The following is a 16,589-nucleotide window of genomic DNA, read 5'->3' as shown; positions in this document are numbered from 1 at the left end:
CATACTGGTTCCCTGAAGTTTGATAGTACAAAAACAGGAACTTCTGATCTGAACAACAGGTCGAATGTGCCCTTCTATTAAAATTTCATATACTTCTTTATAATTGAAATAAATCTTTCAACAAGGGTTCTATAGTGATCCCAACCCCAAGCTTTCATTTGATACCACAACTAACGAAATATACCCGCAATTGACAAAGATACAGCTACGCATAGGAACTATTTTGTTAAAAATATGTACTACTTCCTTGTATGTCCTTAACGACTGGGCCTGAATTAGTGGTTCTATACCTTAAGGAATTAGAGATACTTACGGTAAAACAATATCTTTAAGGAATTTTGGGAACGGTTTAATGAGCATGAGAACCATCACTTGGAATGACAACTGAGACATACAGGTATCGGAGCATGCATCATAATAATCACCTCCTAGACCAAATATCTCAAATTTCTGAAAAATAATTATGTAATATCAAAATATTATTGTTACTGCAAATACAAAGGTGAATACATTGTCTCTTGCAGGGGGTCTCATTGGGGGTTCTGATCCCGGATCCCCCTTACTGTTTTGTCAAGATTCCTGTATCCGGCTTCTACTATGCATGTAAGCAATTCTCATTTTGTTTGTTATTTCCTGTGTCCCGCTTGACATCATTTCCCTTCTTCACGGCACAATAATTTGACTTTCATTTGACAAAAAATCAGAAATCCGGCATCACGCTTAGACCCCAATGAAACCCACTCTTGCAAAATAGTGTTGATTCATTTATTTTCTATGGTTGAGATGAATTAATTCCTGAGTGCTTGCTGTGGTCTTGCTAGTGATTAATTAATTGGTGTTTTTAAGTCCAGTGGCAAATTTAAATGAATATCAATAATGTGGTAATTTTTTATAAATTTTCTGTTTACAAAATTTTGAATTTTTAAAAAAAACTAAGGATTTTCTTATCCGAGGCATAGATTACCTTAGATGTATTTGGCCCAACTTTTTGGAATTTTGGATCCTCAATGCTCTTCAACTTTGTACTTATATATTAAATATTTTGATATGAGCGTCACTGATGAGTCTTATGAGATGAAACGCGTGTCTGGCGTACTAATATAAGTTATATGGTTCGCTACTGACCCTCTACAGATCCATAGAGGGTTATTAAAGTTCATAGGGGGTGAGGCCGGAGGCTGATATCCCCTATGGATTTTATTCACCATCTATGGTCCGTAGGGGGTCAGTAGTTAACCGTATAACGAATTTATTGCATGCTGGACTTTTTCTGCTGCGTTTTGTTGAAAAATAAACAATGAAACACAACAACATTAATAGATGACGTCACCATTAAAGCGACATGAACCCCCTATGAAGTTTACTAACCCCCTACGGTCTCATAGGGGGTGACCACGTGACAGGGTTAAACCAATCACAACGTGATATTTTACCTGCGGTGCGATAAATCAAAACCCTGGTACCTTTGATAACTATTTACATGTTCTGTGAATTCATCATATGCAATCCCATTTTCGATGATTTCTTTGAACCACTAACTTAAATGTTCCAACACATGACAACTTTTTCATAATCTTGTATGCAGAACATTTGCAAAAGCACAAAATCAAATATCCAGAAGTTTCTCAATCCACAAAAAAAGGTAACAAATTGGCAGTATGTCAGCTGGGACAACATCCCTAATGCGCCTCGAAATGAGGAACTCAAAAGTCACGTGTAAAGAAAAAATCTCTGTGTAGTGATATTGGACATGTTTCTATTTTTAACAAATGACTGAACTTAATTATTTGTGGTGATTAGGAAAGTAGAGGACCATAAAATAAATGTGTAAAAACTATGGAGCTATTGAATGTGTTCAAAGTATTAAATTTTCAAAGAACTTATTGTGTTAAAAAGGGGATATTTTACCACATGGAGCCGCATCACAAAAGGATGTTCGGGGTTTGCTAATTTACGGAAAAAGTAATCTCACTTCGTACCCCGAAAATTTAACCACATATGTGAAAATGTCACAGCTTCGAAACGAGCTATCATACATATCCAAGTTTACGATATGGACTGAGCTACAGGAAAAAACGTTACCATTACCGCCTATGTAAAAACAATTAAAGATATTGAGCCAGCTGGTCCAAAACAATAATGCATTATCTGTGGAAATGGATTCATTACTATTCTTTGGTCATTTGAAATTGGATACCTGAATTTCTATGGATTTTTCATGGGTAAGGGTGAACCATCAAATAAAATGTGCAACAAATTGCGAATTTTCTATAGACTTGCATTCAGACTTCTACAAAACCATGAAATAAAATATCCAATGAAAGTAAGTTTTCCTAAATCCACAAAAAATTGTACCTACGAAAGCAAATTAATCCACAGTACTAGTTCAGCAAAATGGCATCACACTTAATTCTCAAAACTTACAAATGAACCAAATAATTTAAATTTTATAAACACACAAGACTCAATACAAAGGCTAGAGGTTCCTGACATAGGACAGAGGCAAAAAACTGAGCAGCGTTAAACTTGTTGTGTGAGATCTCAACCCTCCTCTTTTAATACCTCTAGCAAAAGTAAATAGACCATCAATGAGTGAGAATCTCCATGTATATATGATGTGCTAATTCTAATAGAACTGCATAACAAAATATCATTAGCATACCATTCTTGGTTCACTTAAAACTGGCTTATTACAAACTTTAACAAATTATTAATGCAGCCAGAAACAGCAAGGCATGGCAAATATTCCTTATATTAAATGTAATTGTATAAATTTGAGCAAAACATACCCCTCTAAAGAATGCTATATAAAAACAGGAAGCGTATGTGTTGGCAAACTGGAACGCAAAAACCTTGATTATCAATGCATCATCATATCTACTCTGTGTTCTGTGGTTCTCTGTAAAGTATAAAAGTATGATATACAAGTAAAGAACAAATATGTAACTAGATGTGACAGCATCTCACATGTTGTCCGTTTTTTCAAAAAATCCCCAAAATAAATTCAAACAATAATTTCTCGATTTACAGCAAAGCAATTATAAAGTAATGATTGAAACAGAAAAGTCATAAGTGTTTGTAACTGCTTTAATACCTAAATCAAAACTTGCCCATTCCATTAAATTTCCAAAGGCAGGGATACAGTTTGTAAAACCTTATACATGTAGAGTTGTATCCCTTTGGAATAGTTCTTTAATATGAAAATTGACTCTTTGTTTTGTCTGGTTTATTATTTCACAATTCGTTGAGTGCTTTTATAGTTTTTTTTATAGTTTTGCTCATTGTTGAAGTCCATAGAGTGATGTGGACCTGGGGAGTATAGTTCAATAAGCTGTCTCATTAATACAATCATATTACTTCTCCATATTTGATATCAACCTAAAAAAAAACTCCAGTCACCTTTACTTAAAATGTAAAAAAAATATAGATGTCTGCTTCAAATTTACCCAGAATGCATTTACACACAACAAGAAAAACACTTACCCCAATCTGTTAACATCAAAGCTAACTTGTCATAAAACTGAAAATTGAAATATTCAAAATCATTATAAATAGATAGATATTTTTCTTGCTAAAGTCAACGTAAAGAAGAACTAGGAACACATACATGATTTATAGATTATTGTTGATCATCTCAACGAGATTGATTTTCTCTCGTTTGAGCTGGTACAGCGAAAGTGAGAAAAGCAATCGAGTTGAGATAACCAATGATAATCTGTTTATCGCTATTTTACCTATGACGACGTTGTCAATTTCATGTCAATTTTGTTAGCAAGGCTACGTGGCCTCCTTAGTTTTTAGCGATAATTTTTCCATCTCAAGCGAGAAGCATGATATGAAAATTATCACAAAAAAAGATGAAAAGAAAAATGCACAAAATAGCGATAAATACAATATATTACAATTTCAAAGATACTATCTACATACTAGGCAATAAATAAGTATGTTGTGGTCAGGCTGGGTACAGTGTATCAAAAGGGAGATGAATCTGATAGGCTTTTCATTATAAAATTTGTTAAATCTCGAACTTTACGAGACTATGAAGATTTATGGATTTTGGTAGTGTCTAACTGAAAAACTATCTGAACTGCTCAATAAATTAACCAAAAAATTCTAATAGTAAATAAATACAAGTTTCATCTTAAAGTCTATAAATTTTGTCATATAGAATGCCCAAAATAAGTGTGTTTTATGTGATGTGAAGTCTTCTTTAATGGTTTGTGAATATGTGAATGCAATCGGCACCCTTTTGATTTAATAATTACCTGATTTTACTTTCTGTACCCATCTATGATGAAATGAATGTGATTACAACAAAGGAGTAGGTCCGGTAAGAACCGATTTTGGCCTCAAATTTCAGGTTCATCTGACGAAAGATTTTCACCACTTTTTAAACATTTAAGTGTCTATTTCATTTGAATCAATTAGTTTATGTGAAAGATTTTAACTGATTTATTCATTAAAATCGATCTGATTCAAGCTCAAATATGAAAAATCTAATTTTAACATATGTCCATTTCCATATCGTGTCTTTTAAAATTAACTATGTACTGACGATAAAATCAGTGTTCATTAAAACTTAAAAAAAAAAATTTAAAGTAAACTTACCTTTCCAAGTATTAAAATAATACCACCATTCATTACAGACGAAAAGACAGTGGTCCGTATTAGGCAATCTACTGCCGACATTCCTGGACATACATCTACGCTCACTATAACTCGATACAAAATAACACTGGCAACACAAGCAAATACTACTAATATCTGTAAAATATACAATTTATCCTTTATCATGTGCATGTTTATAAAAATGACTACTGGTGGTTTTGTGTGTAAAGGAAAAACTTAAATGTAACACAAATTATCAATGTTCTTATAATGGGCTTGTCTGCAGACTTTGTGTGATTTTACACTATTGTTTCAGGTAAGGGTGAAGGTTGGTACCTATTACAACATTTAAAACTAGCTGCATTTGTTTGCACCTGCCAAAGTCCACTAAGTCAGGAATCTATTGGTCAGTGGTTGTCATTGTTGATGTGGTTCATAAGTGTTTTTGGTTTCTCATTTTTTTTATATAGATTAGAAAGTTGGTTTTCCTATTTGAGTAGTTTTACACTTAGTCTAGTCATTTTTAAGGCACTTTATAGCTTGCTGTTTAGTGTGAGCCAAGGTTACATGTTGAAGACAGTACTTTGACATATAATGGTTCACTTTTACAAATTGTGGCACTCATACCAAATCTTCTTATGCGACATATCAGAAACAGGAGCGATGAGAGATCGGTTTTTAATTAGATTGTACTAGAACACACCCGTGATTGAATTAAAGTATATAACTATGCGCAAGCATTATTTTAGTATTAGTATTGTCATCTGTTAAAGTCATGCTGATTATAAGATACACAGTTTTTCTCTGCTTTCAAGTCTTTCTGTTTGAACCCGTCGAACTGGAACTTATCAATTATTGGTAATATTAATTATTTGGAAAACAAAAGGTCCTGGAATGGAGTATTTTTTAATCAACAGCATTGTCCTATATAAGTTATAAGTAAAGTTGAATTATTTGCCTCGCTGTTTTACGTCATGCCCACTAACAAATTGAAAACTGTACCTATACGCCTTATTTTTAGTCCAGATTTTTAGTATTCGTATTGTTATCTTAGAAAGTCTAACTGATTAAAATACTACAATAGGTAACAATTTGACAATTTAGTAGTGTCAACCCTGTGGTTATGACCCGTGTATATAGCATATTAATCCTGAATACAACGTTTGGTGGTGCGCCTGTCAGATGCGGAACGTACAGATAAGGTAATAGGTAACAGGTGAATATACTATTGATATCGGTAGCGGACTCGACCCGGAACTTCTTTATTATTGGCAATATTAATAACGTGGAAAACAAAAGGGCCTGGAGTGGTGTAATTTTTAATCTACACCTTTGTACTATATTAGTTATATATAAAGTTGAATTCAGTGATTCGTCGTTTTTACGTGATGACGGCTGACAAATTGGACCTCGTAATAGATACTATGTTAATCGGTCATAATGGAAAACATGCATTCCAAGTAATAAACTCACCATGAAGATTACAACCATAGTAGAACCTGTGTATTTCAAAATCAATCTCTTGAATGGATAAACCCAATTTTCTTCTGAAGTAATAGGATCTGTCTTGACCTTTAAACCATAAAACTGAGGTCGATCTGGTTCATTGGTTTCAAAATTATCCACATCCCATTCATAAGCTAAAGTTGCATTGGTTCTCTTCCATAGTTCTAAGAAAACTGTACCTATAAAATAAGCATTTTTATAAACTATAATTATTATTAACAAACTGTTTACACATACTTATGTCTTGACTGTAGGCATAAAATTAAGAAAAATTCAATATGCTGGATAATAAGGAAAATTGCTCTTTTACTTATAGTTGCTGGACAAACAAGTGGGTAGTCTGCCTTGAAATGGAATCGCTGAACCAACTAGTGGGTAGTCTGCCTCGATATGGTCGACAAACTGAGATGTACATATAACATTGTAATACAGAAAATATTGTTGTTTGCAGTAGTTCAAACATTTTAATCAGAACAACTAAAGGAGTAGGTTCCGGTAAGGGTCGATTTTGACCTCAAATTTCAGGTTCATCATTATTTTCAATATTATAAATGAACACGATTTGGGGTAACTTTCATTTAAGATGGAAACCGTCTAAAATTTAACTAAAATGCTAAAATTGTGAAGATTTCAGTAATTTTGCATAACTTAATGATGCTAGTACCCGATATATGTGCATTGCATTGTCAAAAACAGCCCATATTTATGTAGCTGAAGCATTCTACTTTCCAATAAATAACTAAATGATTACATTTTCACAATTTTGTAAAACTGCTAAATTTTGGGGCCAAAAAGGGGTCTTACTGAACTTCTTTAAAAAATTGTTTATTGATTGAAAATCATTGGACCATGACCTAGGGGGCAGGCCCCCTCAAGGTTCTCAAAATTGTACTATGGAGAAGTAGATACTATCAAACTAACTGAAGCAGAAAACCTAAGGGCACTAGCTACGAGATATGTTAAAACAAGAATGTGTCCATAGTACACAGATGCCCCACTCGCATAATCATTTTCTATGTTCAGTGGACCGTGAAATTGGGGTCAAAAGTCTAATTTGGCAATTAAGTGCCAGTCTGTGTAAGAATCAGGCAATTTAGGTAAAAACTTTAACCTGAAGCCAAAAACTTTAACCTGAAATTTGCACTATCATTTTCTATGTTCAGTGAACCGTAAAATTGGGGTCAAAACTCTAATTTGGCATTTAAATTAGAAAGATCATATCATAGGGCACATGTATACTACGTTTCAAGTTGATTGGACTTCAACTTCATCAAAAACTACCTTGACAAAAAACTTTAACCTGAAGCCAAAAACTTTAACCTGAAATTTGCACTATCATTTTCTATGTTCAGTGAACCGTAAAATTGGGGTAAAAACTCTAATTTGGCATTTAAATTAGAAAGATCATATCATAGGGCACATGTATACTACGTTTCAAGTTGATTGGACTTCAACTTCATCAAAAACTACCTTGACCAAAAACTTTAACCTGAAACATGCACTTTCATTTTCTATGTTCAGTGGACCGTGAAATTGGGGTCAAAAGTTTAATTTGGCTTTAAAATTAGAAAGATCATATCATAAGGAACATGTGTACTAAGTTTCAAGTTGATTGGACTTCAACTTCATCAAAAACTACCTTGACCAAAAACTTTAACCTGAAGCGGGACAGACGGACGAACGAACAGACGAACGAACGAACGAACGAACAGACGGACGGACGAACGAACGAACGGACGCACAGACCAGAAAACATAATGCCCCTCTACTATCGTAGGTGGGGCATAAAAATCAAAATTAATGAAAGTGAAATAGTGAAATAATAATTTGCTTTAGCAGGCAGTAAGGTTCTACTTTATGCAGCATCAATGATTCACTTGCAAGTGAATAATTCAACCTCATTCAATCCACATTCATGTCACCTTCAATTTAAATCAGTCACCCTCTAGCTAGAGATGGATTATGCATGTTCAATTATTAAAGGAAGCTGGCGGGTATAAGATTTTCAGAAAAAAATTAAACATTAATTTTTCATTACAAATTTTATTTATTACCTGAAATAGTTGTTACTTTATCATATGGTACAAAAATCATTCCAAAAACTCAATTCGTGTTGGCCCCAGGTGACTTTTAAAATGTAGATATCATTGAAAAAGCTCCAAATTATCTCGCTTTGGTGCAAAAATGCCATTTTTTGGCATTAAAATTGAAATATCTTGATTAACTCATTCGTGACCTATATTTTTTATTGTTGTTTTCGAATAAGCTGTACATAAACTTAATAATTGTAAAATTTAAGCAATTTCTGTAATTTAGTTCTTTTTTTATTTCGATATTGCCGCTATTTTTCCTACTAGTTCAACAGAAAAAAAAAACATAAACAAACAAGAATGTGTCCAAAGTACACGGATGCCCCACTTGCACTATTATTTTACATGTTCAATAGACCGTGAAATTGGGTAAAAAATCTAATTTGGCATTAAATTAGAAAGATCACACCATAGGGAACATGTGTACTAAGTTTCAAGTTGATTGGACTACAACTTCATCAAAAACTACCTTGACCAAAAACTTTAACCTGAAACTCACACTTTAATTTTCTATGTTCAGTGGTCCGTGAAATTGGGGTCAAAAATTTAACTTGGCTGTAAAATTAAAAAGATCATATTATAAGGAACATGTGTACTAAGTTTCAAGTTGATTAGACTTCAGCTTCATCAAAAACTACCTTGACCAAAAACTTTAACCTGAAACTCACACTTTAATTTTCTATGTTCAGTGGACCGTGAAATTGGGGTTAAAAATTTAACTTGGCTGTAAAATTAGAAAGATCATATCATAAAGAACATGTGTACTAAGTTTCAAGTTGATTGGACTTTAGCTTCATCAAAAACTACCTTGACCAAAAACTTTAACCTGAAGCGGGACAGACAGACGAACGAACGGACGAACGAACGGACGAACGAACGGACAGACGCACGGACGCACAGACCAGAAAACATAATGCCCCCCTACTATCGTAGATGGGGCATAAAAAGTATGCTTCTTTCGAAGGCAGATTGTGAGCGTAAATGAACGGTGACCCCATTTTTTATTTCATTTTTCCATTAAGTATAAGATAAAGTTCATTTATTGAAAAATATAGAGAAATCCTATATTAAATAAAAAATTTGATTTAGACCCGCGAGCCCCCTTAAAGGAAAAGAATGTCAACATTGAAAGTGAAACAAAGGAAAATCATTTGATTGATTGATTTGATAAAAAAAAAACACTCATTCTTATATAAATGGTGATTATAATATATTTTTAAACTATAATATGAAATTAAACAGACCAAGAAAAATTTAATTGCACAAGTTTGCCATCTATTTATGTCTATACTTGTGTTTAAATGAGACTTTGATGGCAAGCCAAACAAAATCAATATTCATGGCTGCCAAAGACAACCATCATTTAAAATTGTTTACTTACCCCAGAGACAGATGATTAAGGCAAAGAACGGGGTAACGTCATTGTCAAAGGCTCTCTTTATTGTACTGAGCAAACCATTCATTTTAACTGTTATTCTGTTAAAACATAAATTCATATAAATTCATATAAAACATGTTTATCAAAGCAGTTACTATATTTTTCATTATCAATTAATAAGGCATAGCAAACAAGATTGTAAATGTGACAATTTTATTTATTCAAACCATGTCATAGGATGATATCTCTAATTCTCTAATTTTGTGCTATTTTCACATTTCCTGACCGCTGTGAGAAAAATATTTCTCCTCACTAGTGAAAAATCTGTTCTTGGCAAAGGATTAGTCGAAATTTGATTATGTTTTGTTTTTCTTCTGAATTTTCCTATTGTGACGCCATGAAAAAAGGCGGCAATACCTGATGACATAGCATATAAAGAACACAAGTTTCTGAAAATCTTCGAAAAAGGATAAAAAATCATTAGAGAAACAGATTCTGACACTATAACTCATATATTACGATATTTCTCCACTCTTGACAGTTAAATTTTAGTTATTTAAAGAGCTCAGTAAGCCTCACGCTTTAAATAATAAAATTTAACTGTCACGAGTGGAGAAATATCGTAACACACTTGTTGCAGTGTAGGAATCTATATTTACAACTCTATATAAAAGGATGAAAAATTGTGTCCTGCATTTTTTTTTAGTTGTAATTTCTGTCCAGCCTTTTTATTATTTCACTCTTTTTGGTCCTGTCTTATGTTTTATTAGTTTATCCTGACTTTTTTTTAAATAAATTGTCATCCTGCTTTTTTTTTTAACTCAAAACTACTGACCTGCCTTTTAATCAAATTTTAACCATTTTGGCCATGTTGGCTTATTTGTAGATCTTACTTTGCTGAACATGATTGCTGTTTACAATTTAGACAGATCTAAACCTGATGATCATTTTTGCTCAGTGTGATTTGCTCTAAATACTTTAGTTCCAGAGATTTAAGCCAAAAAAACGCCCATTTTACCATTATGTTCTATTTTTAGCCATGTCTGCCGTGTTAGTTGGCAGGCCGCGTCACTGGACACTTTTTTGTCACTAGATACCCTAATGACGATTGTGACTAAGTTTGGGTTTTTTTGTCTTCATAGTTTCTGAGGATAAGATTTTTTTAACAGATGACAAAAACTTACAATTTTTTAAATAGCAATAACTCCTTAAGGAGTCAATTGACTGTTTTTGGCCATGTTGACTTATTTGTAGATCTTTCTTTGCCTTACATTATTGCTGCTTACAGTTTATCTCTATCCATATTAATATTCAAGATAATAATCAAAAACTGCAAAATCTTCTTAAAATTACAAATTCAGGGGCAGCAACCCAACAATAGGTTGTCTGATTTGTCTGAAAATTTCAGGGCAGAGCCAAAACTGCATTTCACTCCATATGTTTTATTGATATGGGGTAACCATGTTGGTTGGCAGACGGGCATGTTATACATTCGAAGGTCGCGACTCCAATTAAGCAAGTCAGACTTCTCACCCATTTAAAGTTTGAGAAAAGGTTGAGGTCGTTTCGTCCGACTTATTTTTAAAACTAGATACCCAAATGATAATTTTCAGGCCAGGTGAGCTATAAATAATACCCAAAAAAATGAAATTATCCACGATATTTTGTGTACTTACTCTTGTAACGCAGTGGCATTCGGTGGATACACAAGTGGCTCTGATCCATTGATCTGGCTGTCAAAAAGAAGATAAATGTATGTGAATGTATACAATTCTAAGACATAATATATGCACTATGAAGACATAAGATAGGTAAACTCCTTTTTTTTGTTACAAAAAGTTAAACCAATCACTATGTCTTTGAATTGCTGGAATTGGGGTTTAACACTTATCAAACTTAGGAATTAATGATAAATTTTTCCTGGATCCTAGAAAGATTCAAGAATTGGGAATTCATCTTTTTTTCTTCTTCAGAAATTTGGGATTACACTTCTCCTGTCCCCTCTTAGTAGGGTGTTTTACCTTATATTGTACCCTTGAATTTTAAAATAATTTCGAACAAGAAATTATGTGTCTGAGGACTCAAAATGTCAAGCTTTGCAATGAATATGGGATGAAAGGACAGAAAGACAGTTAACTAAATGTCCACAATTGAATTTCAAACAATTCGCCATTTCAGAATCTAATGCATCGATCCTGTGTAATATTTTCAAAAGTATACACCAAAACGTCATGATTGGTTAAAAACGTCATAAACAATGTAAATTTAACCAATGACGAGACATTATTTTCATTTTGGGGTACGAACAATGAAATTACCCATCATGCTTTAGATTCTGCAACAGCCAATTGCTGTGATTAAGAGCAGACAAGATCAAAATGACTGTTTCAAATCAAGGTGTAAATTACCACCAAAAATAGAACATCACTTCTGGTTCGATATGAAAATTAAATATTCCTTCGAATTTGACAGCTGTAATTCGTTAACCCTGCATTCTATTGCAGTAAAAATTTCTGAGCCATAAACATATACTTTGGGTGTTTCAAAGTACCATTTTTTTATGCCCCACCTACGATAGTAGAGGGGCATTATGTTTTCTGGTCTGTGGCTCCCTTTCGTCCGTTCGTTCGTTCGTTCGTTCATTCGTTTGTTCGTTCGTTCGTTCGTTCGTTCGTTCGTTCGTTCGTTCGTTCGTTTGTTCGTTCGTTCGTTCGTTCGTTCGTTCGTCCTGCTTCAGGTTAAAGTTTTTGGTCAAGGTAGTTTTTGATGAAGCTGAAGTTCAATCAACTTATAACTTGGTACACTTGTTGCTTATGATATGATCTTTCTAATTTTAAAGCCAAATTATACTTTTGACCCCAATTTTACGGTCCATTGGACATAGAAAATGAAAGAGGGAGTTTCAGGTTAAAGTTTTTGGTCAAGGTAGTTTTTAATGAAGCTGAAGTCCAATCAACTTATAACTTGGTACACTTGTTGCTTATGATATGATCTTTCTAATTTTAAAGCCAAATTATACTTTTGACCCCAATTTCACGGTCCATTGAACATAGAAAATGAAAGTGGGAGTTTCAGGTTAAAGTTTTTGGTCAAGGTAGTTTTTGATGAAGCTGAAGTCTAATCAACTTGAAACTTAGTACACTTGTTGCTTATGCTATGATCTTTCTAATTTTAAAGCCAAACTTGACTTTTGACCCAATTTCACGGTCCATTGAACATAGAAAATGAAAGTGGGAGTTTCAGGTTAAAGTTTTTGGTCAAGGTAGTTTTTGATGAAATTGAAGTCCTATCAACTTGAAACTTAGTACACTTGTTGCTTATGGTATGATCTTTCTAATTTTAAAGCCAAATTAGACTTTTGACCCCAATTTCACGGTCCACTTAACATAGAAAATAAAAGTGGAAGTTTCAGGTTAAAGTTTTTGGTCAAGGTAGTTTTTGATGAAATTGAAGTCAAATCAACTTGAAACTTAGTACACATGTTCCACATGGAAAATGATTGAGTGGGGCATCCGTGTACTTTGGACACATTCTTGTTATTGGATGTTTCTACATTGTTCTATAAAATATTTTAGAAACTTGAGTTTACATGGTTACTTAAGCTTGTAAACAGAAATAAAAGGGTATGCAATTTGACTGGTTAACTTCCAGTGATAATAAATATACCTGCTTTCCAAATAATAGGCTGACTTTTTATTTAGTTTAATAGTGTGATTTTTTTTTTTTTTACTTTTACAAAATACAGTTTAGAAACAATATAGCAAAAGGTAGTTTGATCACATATTTAACTGGTTCCACCACACGAAAGTTTGTACCTGAACCAAGGAAGACAGTATGCTGCTTTTTCATTGACAGATTGTTGATGTTAAATGCCACTGTCAACACTATTGTTCTATTTCTGTGTGGGTCAATTTTATTGGAAGAGGAAGAGAAAGCAGGAGTATTCCTATTTTGACAAGAGTCAGTTGTTGGTAGTTAGAGTGATCTGTTGTACTGTTCAATATTTTAGTGATTTGTGTTTTTTTTTCAATTATTTTATATTTTGTTATGATTTAAGCTATTTATGCATACCTGGCTATTAAACCATACAAGAAAATACAAAAGCCAAATATGGTTGGTATCCATAACGATGATGTCAGCATGCCGGTCCAAGCAAAGTATAACGCAATCTTTTCACCAAAATAGTTTCTGATCTTCCACAAAGGCTGAAATTTATAAAGTTTAGTCCAAGTGTCATCCAAATCTCTCCGGGGATCAATCTTCAAGTCTTCTTCTTCATCGTCAGGTCTTCCTTCTTTAAAGCATTCCATTCTTTCTTCTTTGAATTTACTCTTTGATGATTCTTCGTGAAGAGGGAAGGCATCTTTGAATACACCTTTCATTAACAGGTAAGGTAAGCCTAAAACCAAAAAGACATATTTTATAGCTACATGAGATAACAACAAAAACAATACTTTATTTAAAGAGGGTTACACAGTTAGCTTTATAAATAATCTTCCCTGAGGCTGTCATCATAGAAAAGCATGCATATATGCAAACATATTACATGGCAAACACTTGACGTGTAAAAAGTCAAGTTAATAATGATGATAATGTCCAATACAACTTCATATAAAAATGTTAAGCAAAAATAAACATGATGAAATTATCAGTATTCAATATTTTTTTTCAACAAGTTGATTTCAATAAATAGTCTGCTTTTTTGTATTTGAAGGAATTAACATTTGAAATATTTCTTAACAACATTGGCAAATTTATAATTCCACAAGAATGGTTTACATTACATATAATTTCTTAAACATCAAGATAAATAATGTAAGAAATACAACTGTGTATCAATAACAGGACTTAGTAAAATGTCTTTTTACATGTCTTTTAAAGACGTCAAAGTGAAAATCATATAAACATTTAATTGAAAATCTGGTTTCCAAATGTTTAAAAAATAAAAAGGTAACATGATTTTGAATGATGTCAAACAGTGTATCATTCAATAGACCAGTTTCGAGTTCATCCATCACCGGAAAAAACTCGTCAATTATACGTGCCTTTATGACGTCATTTACCAGATAGAGGGGGTCGCCTGTATCCCAGCACTATTTACGTTCATCAAGCATCTTAGTGATTGTCATTGTGCAGGATAAACTAGAAATAATGGTTGTTCTGTAGGTACTTAATGACAATTCCCTAATGACAGCAATGCTGGTTGTCAATTTTGAGAATTCAATTTGCTGAATAATTCGTACAATATAGAATTATAGTTTTCCAACCACTCGCTCAACATTGGAATGGAAGTGACCATGCCCCTAAACGCACAAATGACGTTCACTAAAACCAGAGTTTTTCACGGAAATGCATCGAACTTGAAAGTTGTCTATTGAAATTTATTTCACTGAAGAAAACAGATGAGCTCTTCTATTAATATACAGTGCCATATTTTTCTTTTTTTCCTTATAAAACATTTTTGAAAATTGTATTTCCAAATAAACATCCCTACAGCATGCCAGAGAATATTTTTTTCATACTTGCATACTTCATAATATGCAGATTGTTATTTAGCAAGAAAATATAAATGTTTTCACTTCCTTCCCTGAAAAGGTTTTGAAAAACGTTACTTGCTGTAAAATCAGAAAATATTCAATGTTTGAAAAAATATGAAAAAATGAAAAGATGATGATAATCCTATTGAAATACCTGGTATGTAATTTTATGTTTTATAATCTGCTACAATATGTATCTATAAATATTCATTACATTAATATTGTCTTATATGTCAATGATTCATAATAATAAGTATATCATATTAAATTCTAGAGTATATCAGTTGAAACTCCTGATAAATATGTTGCTAGTTTTATCAGTTTACAATAACTATTAAAAACACTGACAAAGTCACAAAGGTAAGAAAAAGCTAACTAAAAAAGCTGACTCCAAATTCAACATCAGTAAATAAGCTAAGAAGTTTCATATTTGTCCTTATGGACCCACAAAACCCATTCTAAATCTTTCTTGAAATAAACATAAGTTTGATGCTCCTTTTTAATTATCTCTCTTTAAAACTTGTATTGTACTTTCATGAGATCATTTATAAATTCATGCAATCCATATCTTTATTTGGCAAAATTTGGGATTCTTAAAAATTGACCATATGACAATATAGACAAGAAACACCAAACAATGAAAAGCTTGCTCAAGGAAATGAACTTGAGATTTGATTTTTGATTTTTTTATGGTTTAAATTTTTAACGCCACTTTTAAGCACCGCTTTTGGGCTATTTTGTGGCAACCAGTTTTAATTGGTGTAGGAAGCTGGAGTGCTGGAGAAAACCAAGACCTTCGTTCGGAAAACTAAAAAACCCAGTCAATTAAAATTGAAGTCGAGTGCACCTGCACGAGGAGGGTTAAAACTCACAACTTCAGTGTTGACTTGCTAATGATTACAGTAGTAACTACTTAGACCACTTGGCCACCAATGTCCCATGAACATGAAATGGTTTACAAGTGTTGATAAAAAACGAATACACACAAATCAGGGTTTTTCTCCTCAGGCTTATCTACCCCAGGTATAAATAACCTCAACTGTTTTTGTCACACATTTTTGTAATTTTTTGTGTTAAGTGTTTTTCAACTTCCTTAATATTTTGCCTTTTACCTATGTTGATTCGAGGCTTTCGAGCACCGCTGATGAGTCTATTTGAAGAAGAAACATGTATTTGTATACCACATCATAAGATGTCATTTTGTCTCTGGTAGAGAGTTGTCTCATTGGCAATCAAATCAAATCTTCTTATTTTTATACAGTCTGGTATCTTTCATACATTTTTACCTGCACATGTCCTAATTCAGGTTCAAACAAGAATGTGTCCAAAGTACACGGATGCCCAACTTGCACTATCATTTTCCATGTTCAATGGACCGTGAAATCGTGTAAAAATCGAATTTGGCATTAAAATTAGAAGGATTATACTATAGGAAACATGTGAACTAAGTTTCAAGTTGATTGGACTTCA

At 32.9% G+C, this 16,589-nt stretch overlaps 1 protein-coding gene across 6 annotated transcripts in view; it reads right to left on the bottom strand.

The window, feature by feature from the left end:
* The window catches only part of LOC143042394 (anoctamin-7-like), a 66,914-nt gene that overhangs the window by 27,973 nt on the left and 22,352 nt on the right, over nt 1-16,589 (bottom strand). For all 6 annotated transcript variants that reach the window (XM_076214671.1, XM_076214673.1, XM_076214674.1 and 3 more), the window contains 8 exons: nt 13,654-13,981; nt 11,259-11,315; nt 9,586-9,680; nt 6,082-6,293; nt 4,609-4,764; nt 3,484-3,520; nt 2,790-2,899; nt 314-450 (listed from right to left, as the gene is read on the bottom strand). In XM_076214671.1, the coding sequence (XP_076070786.1) occupies nt 314-450; nt 2,790-2,899; nt 3,484-3,520; nt 4,609-4,764; nt 6,082-6,293; nt 9,586-9,680; nt 11,259-11,315; nt 13,654-13,981 (1,132 nt within the window). The remainder of the gene's footprint in view (nt 1-313; nt 451-2,789; nt 2,900-3,483; nt 3,521-4,608; nt 4,765-6,081; nt 6,294-9,585; nt 9,681-11,258; nt 11,316-13,653; nt 13,982-16,589) is intronic.

The sequence above is a fragment of the Mytilus galloprovincialis genome, chromosome 8 (assembly GCF_965363235.1).
Source record: "Mytilus galloprovincialis chromosome 8, xbMytGall1.hap1.1, whole genome shotgun sequence".
NCBI lineage: Eukaryota > Metazoa > Mollusca > Bivalvia > Mytilida > Mytilidae > Mytilus > Mytilus galloprovincialis.
The sequence above is the reverse complement of the archived record's forward strand: the minus strand, read 5'-3'. Positions and strand labels throughout refer to the sequence as shown.